We start from the raw sequence: 19,644 nt of genomic DNA on the forward strand, positions 1-19,644 counted from the left end.
GTTCAATTCGGATGTTCTGCGGTTAGCCACATGAATGTAAAGTCTTTTGTGCTTTTGGCGAACTTTCATGCAAACCGTAGGGCGAACTCAAGGACTTCACCCTCCGTTTGAAGGCTACCGGGGCGGGACAGTGTGAATGTCTGTGCCCTCAGCATGTAGCGTCGGTTAAAACCACCCACGACGGGTGGCAGCGGGGATGAATGGATGCAACGTACGAATCAGTTCCATTCGAACATGGTTTGCCATGGCGCACCTGACGGGTATATTGCATATCGAGTGTTCGTGTGTTCCGTGTGTGCGCCTGGAAGTGGGTGTAAGATTTCGTTGCTAATTTTTTTTTCGGTGTAAAGTGAACCTATGTGAAGAGAAGTTATCTAATTTTACCCGTTACACCACCCATCACTCCTAACAACTCTCCCCCAGGACGTTAGATTGCAGTGCCGTGTAATTGAATTCCGGAGTCATGTGTGTCACCCGGATCGTCACCCAACGAATCTCAGCCCAAAAGGGAACATTAGGGACCAATGCAACTATGCGCTCCTCCAAATGTGTGTGTGTGTATGTGTGTGTGCAGGTGGTTGATTGAGTGCGTGCGTGAAAGCTCGACGCCTATGTGCGTGTAAAGTAGAGTGGGTGTGTAACGTTCGAGCGAATGTTCTCTCACCTGATGGGACGACCGGTGTGAGGGGAAAAATAACAAAAAGGACATAAAACAGAATGAACTTTGGACAGGAGCCACAGGATGAAAATCAGAGCTCCCGCACGTCGAATGATCGTTGGTTCGATGGAAAAAAGGACCCAAATTGACGTAGTGAGGTAGTGATGGTGCACGCGTGTGGGTGTATGGATGTTTAGTGTTCTTGATTGCTTGTAATACACGTATTGCTGACGAGGACGAAGTTTTCTTTGTACGGCTCACCCACGACGAGTCGGCACGATTAGAAGCACGAGAAGATTTAGTTCGTCTGACAAACACATAGTGCCACGAAAATAAAAACAGGACAGTAAATTAGAGAGAGAGAGGAATGGATATGAAGGGAAAAAAGCAGAGAAAAGAAAAATGAATTTTCTTTTGGCGAAGTATTATATTAAGAAATAAACAAAAGAAAGGTTAAGGAAGGAACCAAACCAGAATTCACATGAAAGAACAATAGAAAAAGAGATAGTGCGAGAGAGAGAGAGAGAGAGAGAGAAAGAGAGAAAAACGGGATACCATCCTCCGACTCGCAGCATAGATGGAAAATCGGTTCGGTTACACAATCAGTTTGCACAGCCACACCATAGAGTCCGCCCACACGCCCACCAACACCACCACTTCGGTACTTGGGTGTCCCATCGGTCGCGATGGCGATGCCGACGCACCAGATGGTGCTCGTTTCGTTCCTTCTTTGCTCCCTCTCCTATCGTTCGCTTTGGGTCGATTGGCGAAGGGTCCTTTTTGCTTCAGGACCAAAACGCCCCCCCCCCCACCCGCCCACTCCCTTCTCCAAAGCAGTGCTCAATGTTTTGGAGCTAAATTTTACATCACTTCCCTTTTTCTCGGGCGTTGCGAGGAAAGATTTGAAGGATGAATGTATTTTCATCCTTCCCCCCGACATTTCTTATTTATTTATGTGCCATCGAACGTATCGAGCACGTTGGTGCAGTGTCATTAATCGAGCGGCCCTTCTTGCAGCCCTTCCCTACCACACCGTCCCGTCCGACGCGAGTAGCAGCCCAAAGTCCCAATGAAGCTTGCGGGAAGTGCTTTTGGACTGACAAAATTTGATTAATTACCACGCGAACCAGTGGTAAAAGGAGTTCGGGAGCACTTCTACCGCATTAATGGTGAATGGCCGCACGGTAGAAGCAATTAAAGTGCTGGTGCAGGTCGTGGTCGTGCTAAGCGGACAAAAGCGGTAGAACAGGAACAGAAAAAGGTACCAAAGGTTGAAAAATTCTTCAAATGAACTCCAGCCCGATAGAAGAGAAGCCGAAGGTTCAAGGACATCAAAATACACCGTTCGGGTCCTCTTCACCCGGAAAGGGTTTGAAGGAAAGATACTAAACAATAAATGTGGTACAATCTGGACCCATTCTTTGATAATTTAATGAGGCTATCGGAGAAATGTGGAGAGCAGAGAAAGAATCCTACCACAGTTCATTTATAATAGATCGAGTTTTGTGTTATATGTGTGTTATGTGTGTAGGTAAATAGCGTCCGATAACCTAGCCGAACCTTAGGTGACACTCCTTTGTACGTTGTTACACAAATATTTTAACTTTTGGTTCGGTTTTGCAATGCTAAAAATCTTAAAGGTTCCTTACACACACTACCTTCAAGAAAACCGCTGGTTCACACAAAAGCGAGACAATGTTTTGTTGTTATATACATTCAGAAATGGTTTTTGCTCGGTGTTGAACGTTTCGAAAAATTGCAAAATATCTAGACAATCAACTGAACAACTTTTACCAATCGAAAATAGCATTTTAAGAATACTGAACGTCAAACATAGATCCGCTTTATTTAAACGCTTTTCCAAAAGGAACAACCTCATTGGAAGCAAGTTTGAAATTATACCTACAAATTTGTATTGCAAAATGTTTATATGTAATTTCTAAACCTTCAGCAAAAATATTTAATCAGTAAACTCACTGCTACATTTGGTTATCTGGTAGATATTTCACAGAGTTATTTTCGATCAATATTTGTTTCCGATGGAATACTATTTTTTCACTTTTATGCCTATCGAATTTGGGACGTGTTTTCGTGATTTCCTCGAGTAGGTGTTCTGTATTTTAGCATTTTCGCATCTGCTCAACAATTTAAAGTGCTCGAAATGAAGCGCTGGCCGTTTGATGGGGGACGAAAAATAAAATGAAAAATCAATACCTTCAAACCGTAAGAACAACGTTCGAAAGCCACCACGAACAGGGTAAAGAGAAAAAGAGAGAGAGCGTTGGAAAAAAGGAGATTAAAATAGGAAAAAAGGCCATAAAAACAGCACACAAATAGGACGGTGTGCGAGTAGGAAGGCGAGTGCATGGACAATGCGGAGCCCGCGTGGTGTAACCGGGTGTAACGGGGAAGCAGTGGCCCAGAAATGCATCGTGCAAACAACAATGCCGCCCGATGCCGCTGGTCCGGCGGCTAGAGCCTCGTCGATCGTTTGGCCTCGCTCGGGCGCCCATTTCCTCGTGGTGCCACGCAACACATCAACGCATTTCCATTGCGCTGGCTTTGACAGGGGTTCGCCGATAAACGCCGAACGGGAAGCACCACACTGCTGAAACGGCAATCTTTAGCATTTTGGTGGAATATGGGGAGAGAGCGAAGATAAATCAGGCGAAAAGGGACGAGAGCAAAAACTGGTGCTATGGTTGGTGGTGCTGGAGCGAGCGAAAGCGCCCGTCGGTTTTGGATGCATTTATTAGTGCAAGCTGCTGGGTGGGTGTGGGTGTGGGCAGTTCAGCTTGAAGGCTGTGTGCCGTTGTTGGCAGTAGAATGCAGCAGCTGGGACGTGACGATGCACTTTTACTTCGGGCTGCGCAACAATATCATCATCGGTTGGCGTTGGCGAAAATTGCTCCCGGGCGCCTCGCAGGGACTTCTGGAGCTACGACGATACACCAACCCAGCTCAATGTTGGATCTTCGCTGCGGAACGGAAAAAAAACGGGCTGGAAGCGAACCAGAGCAAAGCTGGTGGAAGCTTCCATATTGCATCGGACATTTTATGACATACAGGGGGACATTTAACGGAAACACCAACGGAACACCCCCTTCCGAATACAAAATTAAATTGCAATTGAAATGCTTTTACAATTCACAGTGCCAGCATTCTAGGTCAGTCGCCTTTTTCCAATGTGGCTTTCCCTGCCACAAACCGTGCCCGGTATAATTTCCCCTGACCTCCGATGCAAATTATCTTCCAACGGGTGACGGGTGAATTGAAACTCTAATCCTCTAACGGCGCGCATAAATAAAACGCTTCCTAACCATGGGCCGCTGCCATCTGCTATTAGCTTTTAAATATCAAACAATTAGCACGAGAACACTCAATCTCGGCGCGGTGGAACCATTCCGGGAATAAATAACTATCAGCCCGGCCGGCTGGCTGTGCCCCAAATCTGTCCCGCAACTTTTGGATTGGGAAATCAAATCGGAATCATCTAATCATCCTCCCAACCAGTGGTCGCTGAACCATGTCCCCAATCGGCTCATATGCGGTCTGAAAACCGGGTGCATTTCTAATGCCCTTTTAATTGCAACAATGCCAAATCGGGGCCAGTGCGGTCAGCGGTAACGGTTGAGTTTCAAAATAAGTGATCCCATTCTGTCAAGTTGCGTTGACACCATGAAATGCTCGTTCGATTTTTGCAGTGTGCCATATGTAGTGATAATTTCTTTGGAGGGTGTCCAATCGTGTGTGGAAACTCTCATGCATATCCCGTACAATGGACATTTGCGGTCGCCAATCGAATAAAGTGCCATAGCTAATTGATTGCCGGTACAAATGAAGGGTTTTCTTTCAGCTTATTTTATTGGAACTAGTGGTTCAAAATAAATCGAACTGTCATATCTGCGTTAATAATGGTTAAGAAATGTAATTAAATACTATTTCCTACACAAAGTCTTTTCAAATTATGCAAACTAACTTAAATTTAATGTTTAATATAGGTCAAACGTAGATACTTGCCTACTTGTAATTTCTACGTGACATTCCTCGATCATTGAAAGCTGCTCAAAAATGTTCATCCTTCTTGTGTACATAAGGATGGAATTTTCGTTACCTTCAATTTTCAGTTTTCTCAATGCAGTACGTTTCGCATTCAAAACATCGTTGGTTCATTCCATGAAACGAGCAGACAAAAAAATATGGTATGTTTGTGTTGCAATGGTTTTCCACAAAAGCATCTTTCAGCATATACTCAGATGGTTGTTATTTCTATGGCAGGAAAGGAATGAGCGAATTAAAATTGTATATCCAAGTGTGGTGCGACGATAAAATGAAATGCTACCGACACGTTTTGTGGGGTCGCTTTATTCAACGGGTTGTTTTTCATTATTTCAGGATTTAAAATTTACTTAATGTTGTTTTTTTGCAAATGTCGCAAGTTAATAGTTTTTCATTGTAATATGGTGAACATTTTTATATGTTAGTCTTTGTAAGAGACGAAACATAATCAATATTAATATACCCCAATGTAATTAATATGTACCGTATTCCCTTATTCAATCAAACTTCATGTTTCGGTACAAAGTGCAAAAGTAAGTGAGTTTTACAGTTTTCGTTACTATAATGCTTAATAAAACATTATATGTAATGTGCAATTTTTTTTGAAAAAAAATCAGCTTCTAGGAATACCATCCACCGCAAACAGATTCTAGATAGAATAATGTCACAGCGTGTTTCTACGTGCATTTTTGGTTAGTTATTTAAATTAATTAAATAAATACTGTGATTTGAAATATGATTAAAGGAGGAAATATTTGAAATAATAATTTGTTACATTTCTATCGAACAGAGGAACATGTTCATCAGAACAAATCGTAAACAATCATCTTATTAACAGTTCGATTCTTAGTTTAAGAGCGACTCCTAACTTTTGAATACATCGTACAGTAAAATCACATTAATTGATAAGTTTTTTTTTAACATTTCTGTAACGTGTTAGGAGCGTTAGGTGTTTGTTTCCTCGTTCAAAATAAGAAACATCGTTGCACTAAGTGCCAAAAAGAAACCAAATGAAGTTTTGTTTATAATTCCATTCCGAAGAAAGGGGACATTGTAGTCGGTAGAAAGGAGGCAATTTCCAGAGGTGCCCTTGAGCCGTGAAAGAAAAGGGAACCATATTTATGAGAGCCGTCAGAATTATTGTTATTCATTGACAAGTGTCCATTTTTGAAGCTGAAATATTGTTAATGGGGACAGTGAAATTGATCGACGGAGTTGAAGCAGACAAAGTACACTGCTTATGTAAACGTCCATTAAGCAACGGCATAATGTTTACGGTGTCAGTGGAAATCTTTCGAAAAGGGAACGATCACCCAAAGCAACGCTTTCGCAAACCACCTTCAACGGAAGTGACTGGAGGTGATTGGAAAATAGAGAATAAATAGAATAAATTACACTGGGTTTTCTTGGTTCGCATAACCAGAACTAAAAATATAAACAACTCATAATATGCCGTTTCATTTGACACCCCCCTTTTTCTTCCGCAGCCAGACCGTAACCCGGGTGCATTAGGCGAGCGGTGCAAGTGGAATCGTCGGACGGGAACCTTCGGCGCCGTCACTCCGCCGGGCACGGGTGGCACACGGTATGGATTATTCATCCGGCCCTGCAGGTCCTGCGTCGGTGTCCTAGATGCACCCACCATCAGGCCACCAACACCACCACCACCACCACCCCCGACCAGGCCGTTCGACCTTCTAGCGGTGGCAGTGCCGGACGACATCCGGCCTAAAGTGTGCGCCATGGAGGCAGCAGCCCTGCGGTGGTCGGGTGCGCGGGCACGAGCGAATTGACGAGAGCTAGTGAGTGTTTGTGCGACGAGGTGAGCGCCGGAGTGTAGGGTGGTGCAGGGCGGAGAAAATAGTCAATAAAAATAAATAAAACACTATAATAAAAATAAGGGCCAAACGGAAGTCCCGGCCAATTGTGGCCCCGGAAGAAACACTATTCGGTTGTTTCCGCGTGTGTGTGTGTGTGTGGGAACGTATGTGTGAGCTTCTCACCCATGTGCGCGGGTTGCTGTAGCCATCTCTCGATGTATGTGTGTGTTGATGCGTGTGCAGGGGTCACGATGTGAGCGGGGGTGTGCTAGCCACCGAAAGGGAGCAACGGCGCAAAAAAGAAAAACACTTTGCTGCCCAAACGTGTACGTGCCTTTGGTGTGCCTTTTTCCGCGCTTGGCGTTGGTGCCAAAACCAGCGGAGGCAAGAATCATAAAATCAATATAATAATCATAAAAGAAACGAGGTTATACATCACTAGCACGGGTCCGGGTTGACCATCGCCGCCATGGTTCGATAGTTGGTTCGAAGGATTCTGGTTGTGTTTTGTTTTGTTTTCGTTCGCTTTCTCATGTCTAGTGGTTCCCATAAGTTTTCGGGAGTACTTGGATTAATTTAATTTCCAAGTTCACTTATGATTCAAACCTTATCATACCGATTGAAGAAGTACAAAATATTCGTATAATTGACCTTACTAGAACTCTTTTAAATATAAATAAAAGTAAGCCCAAGACGATTAAACGGTTGAAAACAATCGTAGTGAATCGCGTAAGAATGAAACAGATAAGATACAGTACCATAACCCTTACTATCCTAACGTAGAAGTATTCGAATGAGCTGCAGCAAACACATTTAAAAACCTCACTCTTAGGGCCTCCTTGTGCATTTTTTGGTAGTTTATTTGTATCGCAAACAAACGGCGACGGAGGACGCTAAAAAAATTGTACACGAACTGATACCGCACGGCGCAAGTGGACTCCGGTGGGCGATAAATCACGGTGGACACCGGGTCCGGTCCTGTACTCAAAAAGTCCCATTAGCGAGCAATTAGCCTGCAGGGACAGAAAAACAGAAACACGCCCCGATCCAGCGGCGAAGGAAGGGTGAATGGATGGAATCGGATTAAAAAATGGGCGCGCGCGTTGCGTGGCGTAGTGAAATCCGTTTCCACCCAATCCCCGACGGTGCCATTCGAATGCAGACGTGCAGCGGGCAAACCGGCTCGGTTCCCTTCCGGCCCTGTCGGAGTTGAATTTCATTCGGTGGAGATAATAAAAATTGGAGATAATAAAAAAAAACAACCCCAAAACGCACTCAGACGGATTTCGAAAGGCCATAGGCGCTTTGGTTTGGTTGGCAGAGGGAAAAAAACAAATGGCACCAGACACAACGGAAGCATCATTAATGAAATCAAACCTAAATTGCACGTTAATTAGCTGTGCGAGGGAGCGACGTCGTTGTTGTTTGTCACCGACTCGGGATGCGGTGACTTCCTGCGCCGGAAACTAGAACGGAACGGGTCCTGATTTTGACCCCAAGCTCCCGTGAGGGTGGGCGAAGGCAAATCAAACCCAAACATACGCGCTCGACATACGATACACACACACACGGAACCGTTCAATAAAAGCAATCCCCCATCGTCGTGAACGACCAGGCGTCCGCTTTCCGGCGGACGGGGAACGAACTTTGCGCTTTGAAACGCGGGCTACATTGATTCGAACGGTCGGTTTCTAACGCACCGCCACCAATACACTCACCACAGCATCCATCATCGTTTATCAGCATGTGCATGTGATGTTTGTACGTGCGTGTAGGCTTATAGAATGTGCTATAGCACGTTAACCTGTGTGCTTAGCACGAGCGACACGAACAGCCGAAAGCTTTCCTAGTGGTGGTGCGTTTATTTTTTTTTCCTTTTCTCCTCCCCACCCCTCACACCACGGATTTGTTAGCAAACATACAACCCAGCCCTCGGAGAAGGAGCGAGTGTTAAATGAATGAAAGTTTAGAAAAGCTCCACTGCACAAACGCATACACGTTCGTGCACACACACACACACACACACGTCGGGAGATCCTCTCAATCGGTAGAAAATACAGTGAAGTGATTTAACGAAAAGCTTTACCCCTACACAGTGCAGGAAAAGCGCGAGAGAAAACGCGCGGTTTAAGTGAAGGAAGAAAGCAAAAAACGCTAACGCTTGAAGCGGTTGGTGAGTGTGTATGTGAGAGTGAGTGAAAAAGAGAAGCAAACCGGTGTGCAAAAGTGAAACGGAGCAGTTAATCCCGAAGCTTACCCGCGACAGGCGGTTGGGGCTGTTGGGGGATTGAATGAGTGTTAGTCTGTCGCGAGCGTGCGGCTGTGTTTGTGCTGCCGAGTTCCAAGAGTGCGGGTGTATAAAGAAAATATCCTGCCGAGTGAGGAGCGCAAGCGAGTGTGAGATAGAGACGAGTTGTGCCTCCACCAAAACCACATTGTTCATCCCGTCTGTCCCGCTTAAGGGCGCAACGATCGCTTACCGAGTAGTACGCGACGGAAGTGTGTTGAGGTTAGGTTACGCTCAGGTGTAGCAGCAGCGAGTGTCTCCTTTTTCGGGCTCGGTTACTCGGTCCGTCCGGGGAGCAAGCAATTGTTGTGAAAACATACTTCTGGACGAGATCGAGGGACGGCCTTCGCAAGTGTGCTGAGTGTGGTCGGATCGGAGCAAGAGCAAGTCGTCGGAGTATACAACGAATTGGCAGAACGGAGTGCAGTGCGAGATGCGAGTCGATGCGTGTTGTGGCGTCTTGGGAGGCGAGCTTTCTGTGTTGCTTCCATGGCCTTCTTCTGCCGAAAGTGTTGAGCCATTGTTGAGCGAATAGTTTGCTGCTGGTAGTGGTTGGTGGTGCTTCCGCCTTAACAACGGCCTATCGAAATTCTAGCAGGACTTGGCGCAACGAGCAGGTTGTTAGCACCGTGCTTCATCGTTCATCCTTCCGGGGGCCGATCTGAGGGCAGCATCTGAGTGGACGTTTCCTGGCCATAGCCTCCCCTTCCGCCTCTCCCCCATCTCACCCCAAGCCGTCCCCATCCCCAGGTAAAGGGGGCCGTCAGAACCAGCCCACCTACGGAGCACCAGCGGCTTGTCCTTGACGGGGGATGTTGTGGATCGTAGGCATACTACTTCCACTGGCAGCAGCAGCAGCAGCGGGCGTTATAGCGGATGCGGCAACGCCATCCTCCCCATCCTCACCACCACCGTCACCGTCACCGTTAGCGTCGTCGTCGAAGGACAGGTCGTCCCGCGTCCGGCCCACAGTAATCACCCGGCAGCCCGTGCGTCTGTTGCCACCGACCGCACCCGTCCCACTGCCGGTGGCCTACCTGCCTTACCCGATCGGATCGCAGCGAGCGAGCGCCGCCCCCGCCGACACCGAGACGCCCCCGACCCGTGCATGCCGGTGCGACCATGAGGAGCGATAGTTCGGAACTGCTGCTCGAGCAACAGGCCGAAGAGCTACGGAAGAAGAAGCTGCTCGAGCTAGCGGCGGCGAAGAAGGCGAAGAATGGGCCACCGCCGAAGCGGTCGCTGCGCGAGAACGCCTCCTTCTACACCACGTCCAGCCTGGCGTTCCTGTCGGTGACGGCCGGCGCCTCGCTGCTCTTCCTCGTGCCGCTGTACGTCGATCCGGCCATCTCGACGCTGGTCGGCGACTTCGTCGAGCGGCCGACGATGTGCGTGACGACGCGGCGCGAGGACATGACCGGCCTGTTCAACTGCTCGTGGAGCTCGTGCCGGGAGGGCTGCACCTCGGACGTGTTCCGCTGCACGCACATCTACGTGACGTTCATCGACGACCTGAACTTCACCTTCCCGTTCAACGCGACGCCCGGCGAGCTGTTCAACCTGACCGACGTCGAGCGCTCGGACGAGGCGATCCTGCTGGTCAACATCAAGGGCTGCGGCTACCCGCCCGCCGTCAGCTGCAAGAACTTCACCGACATGTACGGCTTCGAGGGGGCCGTCTTCCCCTGCTACTACTCGAAGCAGAACAAGACGGTCGTGATGACCGCGTACAACCGCGAGGACCAGGTCAACACGATCATCCACTTCTTCGTGGTCCCGTTCATCGTCACCGTCGTCTCGTCGGTCCTCCTCTGCATTATGCACTGTGATTGTAGGTGTAAAAAGGAGCGCCGGCGGCACCGGCACCGGCACCGGCGGCCTAGGATAGAGAATCTCAGGTGAGCGAACGTGCGGTTCAAATTTAATTAGCACAGCCAGCTGCGCAACGGCGTAGCGTTGTGTAATACCTGTTCGGAGGGGTTTGTTTTTGAGAACCGGAATCTGTATTCTTCTGCACGGAAATGCTTGGAAATCATAATCAAGTCTCAAGAGTTGGGTCTGCATATCCGAGAAAAGTGACGATCACAATTCTTACCTTGTTTAAATCCGCCCTTGCTAAAACCTCCCATTTTATGGTAATGTTCTTGTTTCAATCTATTCGTTTATATTTCTTTTTAAGACTTAAACTTACTAATAAATCAGATTTGAAAGTGTCTGCATTTAACTCGATTGAGTCAAAGAAATTTGATCTGGATTTGATGCGTTGTAAAACAATTTACAAATTACGTCCAAGGAATTTCCTAAAGTATTATTTTGTGTGGTTTAAGATAAGATATTCTGTGAGCTGTTTGTAGGAAAGTATTTTTGATAACAGTAAAAAGTACATTTACCATAGTAAAAGTAATACAAAGGAGGTGTTGAACTCGCTCAACAGATTCGAGTGAGCCGACCATTTTTTTATTTTACTAGAAAGAATTTTACAATTCACATCTCGAACCGATTCTTTCGTAAAAACCCACGTTCAATGACGTTTAGTGATGTACGTAATGAACGATAGACGTTCCGATCATATTTATTTCAAAAAAGAACCTTTAATTGATATTATTCAAAATTAAAACATAGCATTTTCAAAACAGAAACAAGCTCAAGTTAGTGAAAGTTTAACAAACATACATTTCAGTCCAATTCTTAACATGCGGTCAAAAATCAACAATGTGTTACTTTCTCTTTTTCGATATAAACAACTGCGTATGCACACTTCATGAGACAAAACTGGGAAAACGTCTTGTATGGAACGTATTTCCGGTAATTACTACATCAGTGTTGCAATATCTTTTGATAACGAAGGACATCGTATCAAATTGTGTAGTAGTTAAACTGAGAAAATAATAATTCCAAGTTTATCTGAAAGAAATACTCACAAACCTATTTGGTTAAGTGAAGTGTTATATATTTAAGTTGATTTTTGGTATTCATTATTTATCATCCTAGCGGTAAACTGACGCTGTCACTGTGTTCGTAGAGAACCCGTAATAACCTTGGGTAGAAAGAAGTAGGACCGAATATTGCAAATTTACAATTTACGATCGAATGTTATGTAAATAAGGCAGCTGTTACATCAAGTATTATTCGTAGATGCAAATATAAAGGAGATTTTGTGACCTATTTAGGGAAACATCTCTCCACCCAAAAACAAAACCTAGCATGGTTTCGAAGAGCCACACAATATACTCAGGTGACAATTCTAATGTCACATTAAATGACCTTGTAATCATTCTATATAAATCAACATCCGCCCTTTTTTCAACCCGCCCGGCCTTGTTTGAAGTGCAAAACGAGCAAGCACTCATCTCAACCCGCGTCACTTTCCTTCCGGGTTCGATTTTGCACCGGCACGTGATCGAAGCTGACAGTTCCCGAAAGCGGAACCCAAGGGCGCCATACGTACGGCGAACGGCGACGGTCACCTTAGTCACCCCAGCCGGTCGAGGGTCGAGGCTAACACCATGCGAAGCCACCGTGTGCCGGTGCTTCCGTGTTCGATTGCTTTGCTCGCCGCCCCCGAAATGCGACTTGTCGAAAGTGGATGACAATCGCGTGACAGTTTTCTATAACCGCACAAAATGAACAGCCGGTCGGTACCCGTTTCCCGTCGCTTTCCAGTTTCCCCATTGGGTGGCAAGTTTCGGTGGATTATTTGTTATTTCATTACGGTTAATACAGCGGGTGGTGCGATCTGGCCACACTCGGTCAGCGCGGTTTGGTTAGGTTAGGTTATACCGTATTTTTTTCTCCTACTCCGCCCAATCCACTACTTTCGTCCTGTTTCGCCCTATCGGCAAGGGAAGGGATCGATCGCAGGTTGTCGAGTGCCCCCGGACCTGCTCACCGAGACGGGGAGTGTGAGTGTGCGGCCTTGGGGGTTTTCCCCCAAATCGGTGACTGACACACGCTGCCATTCCGTGTCTGTTCTTTCTCTTGTTTTTCAAAACGGTTTTGCTTTTTCCCTTTTTTATTCCTCTGTCCCCATCAACCTAATTTTATGTCGTTTAGCAGTGGCCACAACCATTCCTCCCGCTTTCCGCTCGGTGGGTGCCCACTTTATTCTCCTCTACATCCCTCCCTACTCTGCCATCGCGTGGGGGTGGTGCTTCCGTAAACCAAACCGAAATCATAACCTTCCTCATCATCATAACCAACGTCGGCTAACGCGTGACATCCAGAGGAGGAGGGGTTCCGTTTTTCCCGTTCCCATCATCGAAACAACGGAAACGTTCGCTCGGTCGCCTGTCACTAGTGCACGGGTGGTTGGAAAGGATTCGTGCGATTGAATAATGTAGAGGCACACTTGAGCTGCTCAGTTTTGGCTCATCCGTGGAGGGGGGAAAATACACGCGGATACGCGCGCTCGGGCGAAGAAAGGGGAACCCGTTCGGGGTGCGCCGGCTGGGCCAACGACTGTTTGCGGTAAACCTCGTGTCGAAACATAATATTAGCATAGGCCCTAGGTGAGTGTAAATGAATGGCTGCACTTCAAAGTGGGCGATGTGGTGGGCGGGACGCGCCGTGAGCCTCGAGTGGCGATGGCATATGATTACGCGGCTACATTATACCGCTCCACACATCAAACGAGTGTTTTCCAAGCGTTCGTGCCCGAGGCACGCATGTGGCGGCCTCAAAACGTGCGAAAGGTCGAGTGGAAAATAATTAAAAGCAGTTGCAAAAATTGAATGGATAATCTCATTTGTTTATAGAATTTTAATTTGGAGCCATTTTACTGTTCCTTGTAAGCAGTATTTACAAATCTGTAGCATTATCTTACAAGCAAATCAAAGAGTACTTAAAAACTACCTACGATAAGATTGTTTTGAAAAAAGCATCGCTCTTCCACAAACTTCATATGTTTTCTTCAAAATTAGAAACTAAATACTCTAATTTTTCAAGTCTGAATGTTACCAAAAGTATTTCAATGAATTGAAAATAGACTATTTTGACGGTTTCATAGAGCTTTTACATCAAATATTATCCAGAATAATTGATGTTGATGATTACCGTTGGTTGAGAAGTTCTTCTAATAGCTAATCATTCTTCATCATCAAATTTTTCGGTATGCGTTGTTATAACTGTCTCCCAGAGGGTTTTGTTGCTCTAGTTTACGTAAACTTCCAACTGGTTGTTTTGTCCGAGCATGTTACTTAATGCAGTGCGAAAGATCTTACTAAAATTAATAACTTTTTTAGTTGTTTTTTGTGTTCGGTATTGAATGACAATGATCTTGTCATAAGTTTCAATTCCATCCTACGGAGTTTACATTTATTTGGAATCATTTACCTCTAAACATCATTCAAAGTAGACACTTCAATTTTAGGCTATTGTCCCCAAAACTTTCACATTTTATGCTGTTATGTGTTTTTGGCTATCTTCTATATGTTTAAAAAATATTCTAATTTAAACTCCATGCTTTATTGGAGTTACAGTTTTATGAAATTATTTTCTTTCAATCATTTCTGAGGCTGTGGAACTCTTTCGGACCGCATCTATTTCCACTTACATTCCCTACTCCCAAATCAGTCCGAACGGCTTTAATCCTGTTCTTTTTTTTGTCATACAACTTCTTTATTTCCGGAACGTGCAACGAGCAGTTTAAAGGCTTCCATATTATATGGCGTCAAATACATAAATCCCTTTTCATTCTAGAAAACAAAATCATTGATGCGACCCCTTTCGCCTCGCGCCAATGTTTACCAATCTGTTGATGGTCTCGAGCCCCAGTATCATTCTGCTACACTTTTTGGCAGTTAATTTCCCGAAAGTTTGTTGTTTTTTCGTTTCGCCTCAGCAATTTGAATTCCAAACCCATGGGCTATTGTCGACCGGACGTGCTAATGGCACGTCGCACTTCCCGAGCGAGCCGTTTGTTGCTTGCTACGGCCAGAACGGTTCGTTCGGAGGGGAGGGGGATGGGTGCCTGACCAAAGACATCGGTAATCTTTCTCTTGTTGTTTCCCGAGGACCAACTCCACTGGGGCACGAAACCGTTGAGATCATGAACCACTTCTAGGAACCGAGCAACAAACGTTCTGATGGGAGAAGCGAATGGCATTTTATTTTCATGTTGGAAGCTGGGAGAGGGCGAGTGAGGGGAGAGCGGCCCTTTTCGCAACATTGTGACCGTTTATGGCAGCGAAAGGATGAAGAAAATGGAAGCGATCGATTGACGGACGGAGTGAGTGAAAGACGGACACGTTACGCGCAGGCGACGGCGAAAGAAACCAGCGATAAGTAAAATTATAAAATATTGGCCATCATCAGTTCGCCAGTAGCATCGTAAATGTTGCCTTCGGATCCTTCCACAGCCCACAGAATGGGGTATGTTTGTTCTGGTCTATCATGAGTGCCTACTTGAGGCAAGATGTACACACCCCTCCCCACTTCCTCCCTTATCTACCCTGTCCATGTTCTACAGAACCTTTCACCAAGACTTCATTACAAATTCTCGACAGTACGTTGTTTGCCATCGTTTCGTCTTGGGCTGATCGGAAGGAGTGTCATGGCGAAAGAAACCCACCCTACCCCACGTCTTCCACCCTGCCAAGACGACCGAAGGGAAAAACGATCACGATGCTTATGCTGATGTTCATGTTCACGTGCTGCTGGCTGTCGGACGATGTCGGTGAAAACGCTGATGATGATGAGAATGGTTCAATATCGTGGTACTTTCGGCGGGATGGCAAAGGAAAGATGAAAGGCAAGTGTGTGCTGGTGGTGGTGGAAGATGAAGAAATATCGCGAAAAAATCCATCCCATCCTGGGTGAACTTTCGGGGATGGAAGGATGGAAGCAAAATGATTCCGTGGGCATCCACGATAGATGCTCGAGCATATTATGTGGAGAGGTAAAAGTAGGCGACAAGAATTGGGGAGAAAAGGGAAAAAACCCAAACACGCACACACACACACACACACACACTCTTGACTAAGCCCATTGTGACATCCTTTTAAAAGGGAGCTGCAAAGAAAAATGACGAGCGGAGAGACGCTGGGTCGCTTTAAAATTAATCTCTCCAGCGCACACCGGAATGTTAGCGCTAACGATGTTTGATGGTAGGTTGATAAATTCGATCATTTTTCCCCTTCCTTGTTGCATATTACACTCGGCTAAAGATATGTTGCTTATTAAGGGCACGAAAACGGATGAACGATAAGGGGCGACAATAAACAAATACACGACAAACTCAACCTATTTGGTAGATTGCGTTTACGATTTTAATTTATAATTCACATCGAATGTTTAACAATCATAATTTGAATGTTTCGAAATAAACTCATCGCCCTCCATATTCTATTTAAAACCACATTCAAATCAAAAGTAGGTAGGGAATGATTTAAAATGAGGTTTTCTAAACTGATTAAAATGATAAACATGATTAAAATAATTGAACATGATTCCCAAAATTAAGGAACCATGTTTCAGCTTCAAAACCAAAACCACAACTGTGGGTGTAAAGCAAAATATAATCATCTATCAACCTTGTTTGCGGTTCGTAAAAAAAAGTTGAATATCCTTCCGTTTTGCGAAGGATTCTCAAAAGGACATCTTCGAAGGAAAACATCTTACAAAGTGCGTTAAAGACTGGAAGTTCTTTTACTATTGAAATGAACAATAAACAAACAGGGTTGCGAGATCAACAAAAACGGAATGTAAAAAACAGAACCTCCGATAAAGACAGGGATGCATTGAACACGAAGATAATATCCAAACCCTTGAAGGTGGGTTTGATGTAAAATATGGAACAGTACCTTACTACCTTACGCAGACACCGAGCCATTACAATCGTCCGAACCGTAAGGTGGTGTGACTTGAAAACTAAAGAATGGAAGATTTCCCCTTTCCCGCCGCGCCCCTCAATCGACGCTCAATTAGTGCAAATTATGAAACCCTCCATTCACCTCCGAGGGTGCGGGACAGAAAAATTTGCATTCGAAATGAAAGCGGACAGCACTAGATTTAAGGACCGAGGCACTCGGCCAAACGAGCACACCGAAACAGCCCCGGGGCACGATGCTTTTACAAAAGCACACAAGCAGACACAAATCAGGAAAACGTAGAGCCGGAAAAAACCATACCATTCCATCCAACGATGATAGAAGGGCCACCCGAAAAGCAGTAAAGAGGGTGGGGGATAGGTGAACAAAATGCGGCGACGAATTTCTTTATTAAAAACATATTTTCATTGGCACGCCCCAATCAAGAACAACTTCATTGCTGCTCTCTTCTGGTGGTTGCGCGGTGGTGAAGGTAGTGGCCGTGGCTCCTTTTATGGAACACTGCACGGAAGCCTCCGGATTATGGGCTCGATCGAGGACCACCGCACTGAGCCGTCTCGAAAAAAGTGACACAAAACAACCAAACCCGGGCCAGCCAAAGACGAAAAACGCAAAACGGCGGTGCGCGACGTCGAGTCATACACCGGGTGAAACAAAAACAAACGAAACGAAAAACAAAACCGGGAAACGCTGCACACCGGCGGAGTGGTGGCTCGGGGAAGGTGAAAATCATAAAACACGTGCCGGGACGATTTAATGGGACATTGCATGCGAAAGAACCATTCGGTTGAATCCTTCCCCACCTTTCGTCCTCGGAACATCTGTCGGCGGGTGCAGAGTGAAAGGCAGCATGACGGGGGAAGGTGGAAGATGGCGAAGGATGTCCGTTCTGGCCGTGAGGATGTGTGCCGAGCAGTTCGTTAGGAAACCTGGGGGTCCATAATTCGCCACCCGAAGGGACGATAGGATCCGGTGCTACAGTTTCTCAGACATTTCGGGTGTTCGGTTCTGCATTGTACGCCATTCCGGCGCGCGTACCATTTAGCCAAATTGACTGGTTTCCTGGTGAGCTGTGTTTTGTTTTTGAGCTAGCTTCACTTACTTCCTGTTTCAGAGCGTGTATGTTGGGGAATGTGTTTCATTCTCTCATCCGTTCCGCGAAATACATCAGAACTTAGCTTTGAGCTTCGAGTATTGAAAACTCTTTGGAAACACTTTTGTTGATAAAATCACTGGAGATTTTGTAAAATTACCTCAACATATTCATATCATTCAAAAATTGCTTCAGCAAAAAAGCTGAAGGGATGAACAAAAGTCAAGTTAAGCAAATGAAAACCAAACTCTTGAATTATTTCAGTTTCAATGATTTCGAAAACAACATTATCTATCAGCAAATTTTTGTAGTATTTAATTTATGAAAACAATATTCTGACGGTTCACGATTCCTTTCTTTATTTTTAATCCGATTTATGAAGAGTACTGTAGATTCTGGATTCTTTTTCTTCTTCTTGTTCTTGTTCTTTTTCTTCTTCTTCTTCTTCTTATTTTTCTTTTTCTTCTTCTTAATATAACGATCTTGGTCATACCTGGTCCTTAAGGGCTTACTAAACCTTTTCCCTTTGGGGAGGATCCAGTCTCGGTTAGGATTCGAACCCACACAGTCTAGAGCAGGGGTCGGTAAATTTAGGCCCCTGGGCCAAGTTCGGCACGTAAGAAAACTTTACTGCTTCATGCAAAAAACAATCTTAATTCTCAACGGATTTGTTCACGATGCCTCGCTTGATTTTTCCTAAAATACGAGGAATGAAATTCTTGAACGAGGTGGCTTCCTCGTATACTTACTGGTAGGCTTTTTCTATCGCAATTGCATAATTTATCATTTAAAATAATACTTGTAACGTACATCTCGTCCAATATCCACTGCAATACCTCGTTTACTTTGCATTCCAAATACCAACATTCAAGGAATACAACTTTCAACCGTAATACGAAATGTAATATTGCTCGCAACCTTGAAAACTTCTCGAAGCTAAGTTATTTTAAATACTGTATGCAATTCCTGATAAACATAAGATATTGTAAATAATGGGTGAATAGAGTACATGATTAATTTCAAGTACAATAAAATAAATGTATCAGCACAACAAACCAAAATTTATTTCTTGAAAAGGCTCAATATTCATCAAAAATAAGTATGAATATGTTTTAAAACATACAAATATACTTACAAAAATTCAAATCCAAATAGGCAAAATAATAATAACTGAAAATAAAGCTTCCTTTTTAATTGTTTACTCAAATTGTTTAATAGACGTTTTGAGCAATATGCGGTTTATTCGTTGCAAGCTATTAATAACTTATTTAACCACTTAATCAGGTTCTCTCCTCTGGAAACCTCCACTGATCGCTACAGAGTTAAATACTGACGTTCAAAACATAATTTTTTTGAGTCACTATATTTTATATTTTGATAACGTAATAAATAAATAAGTAAGAGTTATATACTTTTTGAAATATGTTACCCCATGGTTTATTTCGTGATATATTTGAATACTTTTCTTGACACGCAAATTCTTAGTAGCGTTTGCTCTGGTTCCGGCATCCAAAAACAAACTCCCGACGGGTTGTAATATAAATGAATATGAAATGCATTTCTTTTCATTCGATCTATAGCAGTGTTTTTTTCTGCTAATCTTATTATTCTGCTTTCTCTTCCTCTGCACGCAGCGATTCATCAATATCGACACGAGTGGACATGCTCACACCGGCGATCGAAGTGTACAAGCCGCCACTCTGACACAAGGACGACACCCTCGAGAGCAACCTCGGCAACCCGTCGACCAGTAGCGACCTATGACGAGGCATCCTGTCGTGATGTTCGCCGTTGTTCCACGATGACGCCGCCGCCGACGTCGTTTCACACCGTTCCCTCCGAAACCAGCATCACCACCACCACCAACGGCCTTCAGCGCCCAGAAGCTACACTCCGTTCGT

General features: G+C 44.9%; 1 protein-coding gene across 1 annotated transcript; it reads left to right on the top strand.

The window, feature by feature from the left end:
* Nucleotides 1-9,946: 9,946 nt before the first annotated feature.
* Nucleotides 9,947-19,447, top strand: LOC131288086 (protein tipE). Its single transcript, XM_058317185.1, has 2 exons — nucleotides 9,947-10,722; nucleotides 19,378-19,447. Exons 1-2 carry the CDS (start codon nucleotides 9,947-9,949, stop codon nucleotides 19,445-19,447), a joined length of 846 nt encoding a protein of 281 aa, XP_058173168.1.
* The last annotated feature ends 197 nt before the right edge of the window (nucleotides 19,448-19,644 follow it).

This window comes from Anopheles ziemanni, chromosome 3 (genome assembly GCF_943734765.1).
Source record: "Anopheles ziemanni chromosome 3, idAnoZiCoDA_A2_x.2, whole genome shotgun sequence".
Lineage (NCBI taxonomy): Eukaryota > Metazoa > Arthropoda > Insecta > Diptera > Culicidae > Anopheles > Anopheles ziemanni.

Bases quoted from the DNA above. Each gene is read 5' to 3' on its own strand.
- LOC131288086 (XM_058317185.1), top strand. From the start codon at position 9,947: ATGAGGAGCGATAGTTCGGAACTGCTGCTCGAGCAACAGGCCGAAGAG. The intron at 10,723-19,377 runs GTGAGCGAACGT...CTCTGCACGCAG, and splicing joins CCTAGGATAGAGAATCTCAG to CGATTCATCAATATCGACAC.